At 47.5% G+C, this 10711-nt stretch overlaps 1 protein-coding gene across 1 annotated transcript; it reads right to left on the bottom strand.

The window, feature by feature from the left end:
* Positions 1 to 7303: 7303 nt before the first annotated feature.
* AMIGO2 (adhesion molecule with Ig like domain 2) lies at positions 7304 to 10689 on the bottom strand. Its single transcript, XM_013006957.2, has 2 exons — positions 10423 to 10689; positions 7304 to 10043 (listed from the first exon to the last, which is right to left on the bottom strand). The coding sequence occupies exon 2, from the start codon at positions 9978 to 9980 to the stop codon at positions 8439 to 8441; it is 1542 nt and encodes a 513-aa protein (XP_012862411.1). The 5' UTR covers positions 9981 to 10043; positions 10423 to 10689; the 3' UTR covers positions 7304 to 8438.
* Between the last annotated feature and the right edge of the window lie 22 nt (positions 10690 to 10711).

The following is a 10711-nucleotide window of genomic DNA, read 5'->3' as shown; positions in this document are numbered from 1 at the left end:
TATAATTTATTAAGGGTTCATGAGGGTGGGAGCGTGGGAGAGGGAGGGGAAAAAGAGGAGCTGATACCAAAGGCTCAAGTAGAAAGAAAATATTTTGAAAATGATGATGGCAACATATGTACAAATGCGCATGATACAATGGATGTATGCGTTGTTATATAAGAGCTGCAAGAGCCCACCATAAAATTATTTATTACATTTTTTAAAAAAGGAATTTTGCGTGTGTCCTTGCTGTTTGTCCTGTGTCTTTTACTTTCTTTCCCCCTAGTCATTATTTTTTTCCTTATACATTTGAAACAGACATATTTTTTCCCCTGCTCTAGCATTGGAAATGCATTTCGTTTCTCTCCGTTGTTACTACAGCATTTAAGCAGGAGTGCTTCTTCAGTTAGCTTTCTCTTTTGGAATCCAGCCGTCGCCCTGGGAGAGAGCAGGCTCTCCTGCGCTAGTGAAAGGGTTTGGAGAGAGGCCCGGGAGGGAGGAGATACTAAATGGGGAAAGAGGCCAAAGGAAGAGAAGGGCACTCAAACCCAGACTGGTAAGAGAGGCTTTCTTGGAATTTCCAGCCCAGCCATCACTGCAGTCCCTGAGTGACACAAGAGGTTTGCTCTCAGCACCACATGGAGTAGATATGCACAGGCAACCCACAGGATCAGAAATAATTACAATAACGTGCTCATTGTAAACTACTACAGGTGAGGAAGCACTAGATAACTGAAAGCTAAGTTAAAAACAAGCTTTGGCAGTCTGAGTCTTCTAGGGTTAAGATACAGCAAGCACAGAACACTGGTTAATGAAGGGTGATGATGTAGAGCAGCGGTCTTAACAAAGGGACTCGGCAGCGGAATTGTGAACAGAGCCCTGATATTAACTCACAGCAATAATAAGGAGCCTCGGATAGATACACTTCTACCCCTAGGGTAGCTGTGGGTCCGAATTGGCCTGATGGCAGAGAGAGGGGGTTTGATTCGGCGTTGTTGGGGTTAGGTGGTGGAGTGGTAGAATCTTCCATGTGGGAGACCCAGATTTTGGTTCCTGGTCAATGTACCCCCGGCGTAACCCACCTACCGCTCTGTCACTGGAGGCTGGTGTGCTGCTACAATGCTGCTACGATTCCAGTGGAGCTTCCAGATGGAGAGAAGCTCAGAAGAAAGGCCTGGAAAAAACTAGCCGATGGAAATCCTGTGGATCACAACTGCCCTGCCCAAGATCAGTCACCAGAATGGCCTGGAGGTAGACAGTATCTTTTTCTATTGTGCATGTGGTTGTCAAGTGTCAGGGCCTATCTTATCACTAGTCATTGTTATCACTAGGAGTCAAATCAACTTTTAGTTACTCTTGGATCATTTTCTTTTTGTTGTTTCTCTTGGTTGTACTATAATCTCCTTTAAGGGCAGGGTGTAGTTATCATCAAGTATATCCTTAAAAATGTCTAGCAATGCTCAATAATCTCTAGGTTATTTATAGCTGTTCATAACCAAGGGGGTGAGCCTTCACCCTATGATTCTATGATACATGCCTCCATGACAGAAGAACAATGGAGCCCATTAACCGTTGCAATCAAGTTCATTCTAACGTACAGGACCCTGGAAGATGAACTAGAACTATCATATAAGGTTCCCAAGGCTATAGCCTCTGCTTCTTTACAAAAGCAGGCTGCCACATATTTCGACAGTGGAGTGGCCGGTGGGTTTGAACTACTGACCTTTTGGTTAATTGCTTCACTGCTGTGCCACTTGGACTTTTAGAACCCATACCAAGCCCTCACCCCGCCCCCCCCAAATCAACTCACTGCCATCAAGTCAATTCCGTGGGCTTCCAAGACTGTCGTTCCTTACAGGAATAGAAAGCCTCGTCTGTCTCCTGCAGAGCAGCTGGTGGATTTGAGCTGCTGACCTTTAAGTTAGCAACCCAACCAATAACTCACTGTGCCACCGTGGTTCTTTCCTAGAGCCATTCCAAGAACCACACTCACTGCCAGTGAGTCTATTCTGAGTCATCGTGACCCCAGAGCGCCTATAAAATTCTCTGAGACTAGGGCGGTATGTTGACATATTGCCTTGTAGAAAAAATGCAAGTAAACTAGGGTGTCTACCTTGTGGAATACATTTTAAATTCTACTGAGCAACTGACCCTTGGAGATGTAGTGGTGGGTTACATGTTGGACTGCTAACCATAAGGTCAGGAGTTCAAAACCATCAGCCACTCCATAGGCGAAAGATGAGGCTTTCTATTCCTGTAAAGATTTATAGTCTTGGAAACCCACTGAGGCAAATCTACTCTGTCCCTTAGGGTCACTATGAATTGGAATCAACTTGATAGCAGTAAGGTTGGTTCTTCAAGCTGAGAAATTAATTACTTTGAAAATCTTTATGGGTGTGAGCTGTCCAAATAACTTTTCAGGAAATTTAAAATAAATTATCTGGTGTTCTCTCCAACAAAACTGTTTACCCTACAAATAATTCAGGCCCTTTCTAATGAAAAACATATCAATCATGATCCTTTAGCTATATAGATCCCTTAGACAGGTAATTAATAGAGCAAATATTTGTTTGGAATACTATACAATGTCATGGGTAAAGGTCAAGTGGGCTAGAAGAACCCAGTGGACTACAGAAGGCCTATCGGCTAAGCCTATTCCTTGTAACAGAGATTTCCAGGTTTGCCACTTGCAACACATTGTTTTATAGGGGGGGACGATCAATTCCACTTGTAGGATGCTTGGAAGTCTTGGGATTCCTAGCCTTCCATTCCTCCTCACTCCACGCTTGCATTTATAGAACGTTTACGCATGGCCAGTGCTTTTCAAAGTCATTTGTAACACTGAGAGACATACCTGGCAGTATCACGTAGAGATATTTCTAAATGACTGTCAAGCTATAAATAGCTTATTTAGGTGGATCACCTAGGTAAGTGATTTACCTTTTTTGAACCTCATTTTCCCATCTGTCACTGAAGTCATAGTTCCTGTCTTTCAAGGTTGTTATGATGAGGAATAATATTGGACTACTAACCACAAGGTCGGTGGTTCAAATCCACCAACCTATCCTCAGGAGAACGAATGAGGCTGGCTGCTCCGTTAAACAGTTATAGCCTTGGAAACCCTATCCAGAAGCTCTATTCTAAGATCAGAGGTTCAACTCTACCAGCTGCTCAGAAGGAAGGGGTAGGTGGCTGCCTTCGAAGGTTGTAAAAGTTTACAACCCTGGAACCCTGTAATTCCAGGGTTGGTTTTACTCTGTTCTATAGGGTCCCTGTGAGCTGAAACCCACTTGATGACAAAGGGTGGGGTTTAGTATACGTTCTGTGGGTCACTGGGCGACATTTGAACCTACTCAGAGGCACCCCCAAAGAAGAGCCCAGTGATCGGTTTCCAAAAGGTCACAGTCCTGGAGACCCTATGGAGAGACATGGGCTCACTCAAGGTCAGCATCGTCTCAACAGCAACACACAACAACACTCAGTTCCATGCGTGCATCAAATGCCTATCACTTCAAAGAGGTTTGCCTTTCCATGGTTGAATACTCTGGTGCTCAGACGGTCCCACAGACCAGTTGGTGGTGGACCGAGGGTCTGTAAGGTGCCTCCTTGCTGGGACTGACCCACACACAACTGTGGCAACTTCAGCTGTCAGTCCTCCGAGCGATTGAAGCTGCAATGGCGCCTCTAGCGGGCCTCTAAGTTATTCACCAGGTCTTTTGCGGGTTTCCGGTTCTCTTTTTTTGTATACTACTAGATAAAATCGCAAGGTCTCCCTATGCCTTTGGGCACTACTTTTCATTTTAGAATCATCAGAAACCACGAGGCTGGGGCTCTCAGGAAGAGGGGGACGAGAGACCTATGACAAGGTGCTCAGTGTTCTAAGAGGAAAAAGATAGAGAAACAAGAGTTCCGTGACTGGTCGAAGAAGCCTCACTCACACGGAACATGTCCTCCTTCGTAGAACATGCCCTCATGCTGCTGTGATCTGATCACATCTGAAAGCCGCAGCGAGAGCTTCCCGTCAGGGACCCGAGCTGTGGTAGCGGCTTGCAGACTAAAGTCAGTCTGTTTTTCAAACGAAGCAATCCGAAGTTTAGTCATCTCCACGGCCTGAGCCTACATCTCATCATTTGTAAACTGACAATTCTCAACGACAGCCAGCCGTTCCTCATGCGGTTCATTTCCTGTCAGAGAGCCACGTTCCCTTGTTTTTCCAAGATCTTAAAATGTTTTTCTTTTCTTTCCTTTTCTGCCTTTTCAAAGGGGGCTAAGCTTTTTATTTTTACCGACAAACCCCTTAGCAAGTCAGAACAATATTCTAGAACGCAATGTGAATGGTTCCGCTTCGTCTATCAAAATAGGCTGAATGAGAATGATTTGGTAGATGGTTTTGACAATTCCGATTGGCAGGGCTCAACTGAGACCTCCTGAGTCAGAGTGGATGGGGTGGGGTGAGACTGAATAGGTGGGTGCTGGAAGCCCTTCTTTGAAGGCCTTTCCCTTCTGATGTAATCGATAAACTCGATTTGGGACCAGGTGACACGAGAAAGTAGCAATCATCAGGGAGCGAAGGAAAAGCTGGGGACACTGCAGGCTCATCAGATATCTTTCCAGAATTGGTCCGGATGGCATGTTTCCCTGCACCTCTGGGTCCACCCCAAAAAGTTTCCCTGATGATTTACAATTCAGGGGGGAAATGCTTAGTTGGAGGAAAAAACCCAAAACGAAATATTTTTCTCTACAGACAAGTCGAGCATTTAAAGCTGGAAACGAATGTATTTAAAACTCTAGATCGAATCTTCTGCCATGGATTCAATTCCAGCTGCTACAGCTCCCCTGTGGGACAGGGTAGAATGCCCCCCGGGGGTTCTGAGGCTGTAAATCTTTGCTGCGAGCCGAGAGGCTCATCTCTTATCCAAGGAGTGGCTGGCGGGTGCCAACGGCTGACCATCGGAAGGTAACTTACTGTGCCACCAGGGTCCCTTCCAGGTCAAACAGTGAGGGTGATTGCAGAAGCTGACCAAAGTAAGACCAGGCTCCAGGGCATTCTTGCAGGTGGTAAATCCTATGAAACTCTTGATCAACCAAAGATCCTCATGACAGTGAAACAGGATTCTAATCCAGGGGAAAATGTCTCTCTTTGATCTTGCTCCATTTCTCCAAGGGATTTCAACTCAGAATTGTGATGAACAATGACGACGAAATAGTTTAAAGAATAACACAATTCACTTACATGAATCTAGATTATTACTTGGAAGGGAAATTGTTGAAGTTCTGAGGGGCACCAATTTCAAAGTACAAATTAGTTTTGTTCCTATATTTAAAATACTTGTGACCGGGCTCCCACCGACAGAATAAGATTCCTAGGAACTTAAAATTCCACATACCATTCAGTTCCACGCTTCCTATCTCCTTATCTTCTGACTTGGGCCCAAAGCACAGCTTTGCCTTTCAGTATTCAGGATGGTTTGGTTTTCTTCTCTTTGGGTTATCTTAGTTTTGATCTCAGCACATCCTGCCCTTTGGACAGTGTCTGGTGGCGTAGGAGTCATGCAGTGAGCTGCTAATCTCCAGGTCAGCAGTTGGAAACCACCAGAGGGTCCCCAGGAGAAAGACGAAGCTTTCTACTCCTATAGAGTTGCAGTCTCAGGAACCCACAGAGGCCGTTCCAACTGGCCCTATAGGGCTGCTAGGAGTTGGAATCGAATTAATAGCACTGAACTGAATTTGGAGAATTAGTTTAGCTAGGATTATATTCCACATACAACCTATGCCTAGCACTGTCTATATTTTGAAATAGTTATTTTCTAGACTCAAGAGCTTTAGGGCTGGCCGGATCATTGAGATCAAATCCAGAAAAAGCACAAGATCATCTTCACTGTAACTTCCCTCCAGACAGCCCTTCCCATGGCAGGAGAGCTCAGTGGTTCAAGAGCTTTTCCTGTGTTCACTCGAACAAGCAAGTCACAGCATCTCTCAAGCTAAATTTCTCCAGGTGTGAAGTAAGAGACTGAGATGATCTCAAAGGTCAACAAAGTTTAAAAAGACATTCCTCCTGGCTATTTGATTGGCAGCAAATAAAATGACATGTTTCTCCATTAACATCTTTTGATCTAAGGGTATTAGCACCATGCACTAGGGAATTTCCCATGCCTCTCTGGTAGTTTTTATCTTGCTCTCCATGGCCACTCTCCCTTGCAACTCATTGATTCCTTAACCCTTTCGGACCAGCCTCCATCACTGAGAAGAGGGCTTGGTCCTCATGGACGCTCACGGTGTCCACTCCTATTACTGCTGATGCCATTCTTCCCAAACCACCATTGCCAAAGCCCGTGGTGTCCTTCCATCCTCGCAGTCCTTGGCACTGCTGCCGGCTCCCATGGGCCGGTCGTGAACCCTCTCTCGGCTCCAACCACAATGCCGATCTGATTCTCCTTTGTGAAACGTGACTCAGATTCACTCTGCTGCCTCCTTCTCTAAGTCCACTCCCGGTCAAGGTCAACATTCTTTGGCCCTCTCATTTCTGCCAAGTAACTTGACTGCCATGAAGTCGGTTCAGAGCCAAACAACTCCTGTGGGATTCCAAAGGTATAATCCCCGCCCCCCCCCACACACACACACAAGGTTTAATTCTTTACAGGAGTAGAAAGCATCATTTTTCCCCCTCAAAGATGCTGGTGGTTTATGGCTGCTGGCCTTGTGGTTATCAGCCCAACCGGCAACCTCAGGGCTCCTCTGCAGCGCTCCTCTCTCCTGATCACTCATCTACTGTCTGACTTTGGACCACGCAGCCTTCCTTGGGGTGAAAATGAAAACTGCGATGATTCAGAAGATTCCTTGCAGCTAGGCAGTGCTATCCGGGTCTATCCTAAGGCCATTCTGGTATGACATTAGTGGGCGGTCGTTTCAGAGGGCCAGTCTGGGTGTGTGATTGAGCTATTCCCAGAAAACTATCAACCCCACAGAGAGAAGGAACCTGAAATAACCATCTGGTCTGATCCCCTCATTTTGTACCTGAGAAAGGCGGGGTCCAGAGAAAAATCAACAACCTCACGGTAGAGCCGGGGATCGTCAGACTTCCAGACACACACAGGTCTGCACAGTCAGTGAGGGTCTGCCAAGCCCGGTTGAAGTGGACAACGCCAGAGAGAGAGAGAGAGAGAGTGTGTGTGTGTGTGTGTGTGTGTGTGCGCGCACATATCTCAAAAGATACAGAACACTTTTGAGCCTTCCCCTCCATTTAAAAATTAAATTGTCATTCCAAGAACTTTGGAGAGTTATTTGTTATAGATGGTTCTCTACACAAAAGAGCACAACTGGGTCACATAAGACATCTCAGATTTATATTTTTAAATAACCAAATTAAACAGAACATCCAGTCACAGAATACGGGTATTTACATGAAGTCAACATGTCTAAAGCTTACACAGGAGTCCATGTAACGGTTCACATGTTTTAAGATACACATACACACAGGCATAGGAACACATACTGTCTTTTTAGAATGAAGCTTTGAGGTGGTTAGCTCAAGACATTTTGCCATGGACTCCTACATGTTTATGGCGACAAACAACAACAACAAAATCTGCAATGAGCTCTTCTGAACAAGGGCCGGCAAAGAACAGAATGGAGCGAAGACAGTCACACAGACGCACCGTTATTGTGCTCTCCACTGAATAACAACGTGGAGGATGTGGCAGGGCCCAAAATTACCCAGTGAGATCTGTCCGCGTAGCCTGTTCAACCTGGTCTGAGATGAGGAGAGCAGCTGAATTCTTCTCAAGCCTCCCTTGACTTGGTGCTTTATAAATAACTACTGCTTTAGCTGCCCTTCAAAAACAAAATAGGAGCGCTAATGCTTTCCTTGAAAATAACTCAACTTTGGCCCTCAGAAGTAAGCAAAGTCTAATTTCAGAGACCATGAATAAAAGGGTGCTTCCAATTTATTTATCGGTTTTCCTTTTTTAAACAATTCTGAGTCAGGACCACGTCGGCCATACCCTCTCTGGACCACCTCCGCATTGATCGGTGCCGTGAGAGACTGTCTAAACCGAGTGCTGGGGCAAAGAAGCCTCTGCTCGGGCATACTGAGGACCCGGATGGATACCTTACTAGATTTCCTACCAGCCATTTAGGAGGCCAAAAACCCAACCCAACCCAATGCCATCGAGTAGATGCCCACTTAGGGTGTGAGGGCAGAGCAGAACTGCCTCATAGGGCTTGCAAGGCCTTAGACTTCTACAGAAGTGGAACACCACCTCTTTCTAAACCACTGACCTCTGGGTTAGCAGCCGGCTCTGAAAGAGCCCTACCACCAGAGCTTCTCTTAAAGACACCATTTGGTTGCATTTTTAAGACCCTAAACACAATTTCTATCCTGTTGTTTATTTGAGAGTACACACAGAGTAAGATATGGGCAGAGGAAATGACCACGGTACACAAATAAAGATACAGCATTAGGTGGACGCCACAAAGGGGGTGTCTGAGAACACGGAATTGACCGAATCCGAGTCGGATTTCCCTCTGGTGGATTTCAGGATGCCCTCCGCTACCACGGGCTCGCTGGGAAAGAGCCGCACTTTCCCATTCTGCCCTGTGGCGGTATCTTTCAGGGGCTCCAAAAACACCACCCTTTTCCCACCGCCTGCCTTACGTTCGTCAGCTGAGCCATCGCTCGTGGGGCCAGGGGTGAGACCAGAGGAGTGGGCACTGCTTTGGTGTAGCATACTTTTCTGTCTCTTGGTTTTACACTTGCAGGGGCACGGTGTCAGGTAGAGGTACAGAAGGACCAAAACAATACTGGCCACGCAGGCGGCGAGGGTGGTGAACGCGGTATTGAACGCCTCCTGCGCGTGGGATCTGTTGAAATTGCTCACGTTGATGGTGACCTCCACTGTTTCATTCAACAGCCGGTGCCTGTTCATTGCAATACAAGAATACACTCCGGCATCCTCAAAACGAGGACTCTCTATGAGCAGACTCCCATTGGGAAACACGTGAAAATTTTCCATCTTTTGATCGGGCTCCAGCACTTTGTTATCTGGACTGATCCAAACGAAATCGGTACTGGCACTACCAATCTTGCTGTCGCAGTGGACGAGAAACCTCTCACCAACTTGAGCCTCGTGAATCAAGGAGCCGTTGATGCTGTCCGAGCAATTCATAAAGCTGTCCTGCAGCAGCAGCTCCCTGCGGGTTCGCCTGGAGTCAGACCACAGATGGCAGGTATAATCATTCTTAAAATCCATCACGGAGCTAAAATGCCTCCGATACCAAACGATCAGCAGCGAGTAGAGGGAACAGTCGCAGAGGAATGGGTTGCCATGCAGGTAGATGCCCCGCAGCTGGCTCCCTGGCACGAAACTCATAGGGTGCATGGGGATGGAAGGGATCCGGTTAAAAGAAACATCTAAAAACGTCAGCCCTGCCAGTTTGAATCTCCCCACATACAAATCCATGGGAAACTGGGTGAGCAAGTTCCCACTCAAGTAGAGTTTTTGCAACTGGGAGAGGCCTCCAAAGGCCGAAGGGTCGAGATAGGAAATGTGATTGTTGTAAAGCAGGAGCACTTCCAGCACCTTCAGCTCCTGGAATACGGCGCTCTTCAGGGCCTTCAGCTTATTGGATGATAAGTCGAGACACTTCAGATTTGGAGCGCTGGTAAAGCTGTCTGGGGAAATGCTGGTGATGTTGTTGTGAGGGATGATGAGGGTGTTCAGTTTTGCGAAGGATACGGGGAGCCACTCGGAATCCAGGGGGCCGATTCTGTTATAACTCAGGTCCAGTCTCCGAATCAGTTTGAAGAGGTTGCCCGGCACCTTGGACAGGTTTTTGTTGGTGCAACTCACAATGTCGGTGGCGCAGATGCAAGCGGAGGGGCACAGCCCGGAGGCGCCACCGGTCACCGTCGCTGAGATCACCAGCAAGCACAGCAGCTCCCTGCAGCTCAGTCGGACACCTCCATGCCGGGCGGGCAGCTCAAGGGGACGGAAAGCCATTATGGTCGCCTCGCAGTCTCTGCCGGGTGCTTTTTCCACCAGATCGGCCGCCCACCAGTGAGCCTGGTAAACAGTCGACATTTAAGATGGGAGGGAGGGGGAAAGGCAAAAGTTAACTACCACTCGTTAACCCTTAAGAGTTAGTTAGACCTTGCTTAGCGTCCTTGCCAATAACTTGTGAAATGGAGGTTTTAGTTCACACTAGGGAAGTTCTCGTTTGCTTTTCTTTCTTTTTTTTTTAATGCACATAGTCCTGGGTTACCACTGTAAATATACAGCCACATCCTATCAAGGCAACTGTTTGGCAATCAGAGGATTCTCCCCCACCCCCCCCAAGTTGCATTCAGCGTTTTAAAACTCCCTCCAACAAAACTACACAAACGCATCATGTAAACAATGAAACGGAAATACTTTTAGCAAGCCACCCGCCCAGAAAACTCACGGGGCTGGGAAGTCTCTGTGGCTCGGGGGAGCGGCGGTCGGCGGGGGTGTCTCCTCCAGGTCTGCGTGTCCGTCTGTCGTCGGGCTTCGGTCTATCACTCTGCCACCCCCCCTCCGACTTCCTTTCCCTCCAGCACCCGGCGGGCGGCAGCCTCTCGCCGGCTCTCAACTTTGGGGGAGTTTCTAGCAGCCGCGGCGGCGGCCCCGAGCTCAGCGAACCTCCGCGCCGGCCCCGCTCGCTCGCTTGCTGCTCCCCGGCGCGTTGCAGCGCGCGGCTGAAGGTACCACCT

This window comes from Echinops telfairi, unplaced genomic scaffold, assembly GCF_000313985.2.
Source record: "Echinops telfairi isolate 266 unplaced genomic scaffold, ASM31398v2 ScPeMD7_12;HRSCAF=54, whole genome shotgun sequence".
NCBI classification, from domain to species: domain Eukaryota; kingdom Metazoa; phylum Chordata; class Mammalia; order Afrosoricida; family Tenrecidae; genus Echinops; species Echinops telfairi.
The sequence above is the reverse complement of the archived record's forward strand: the minus strand, read 5'-3'. Positions and strand labels throughout refer to the sequence as shown.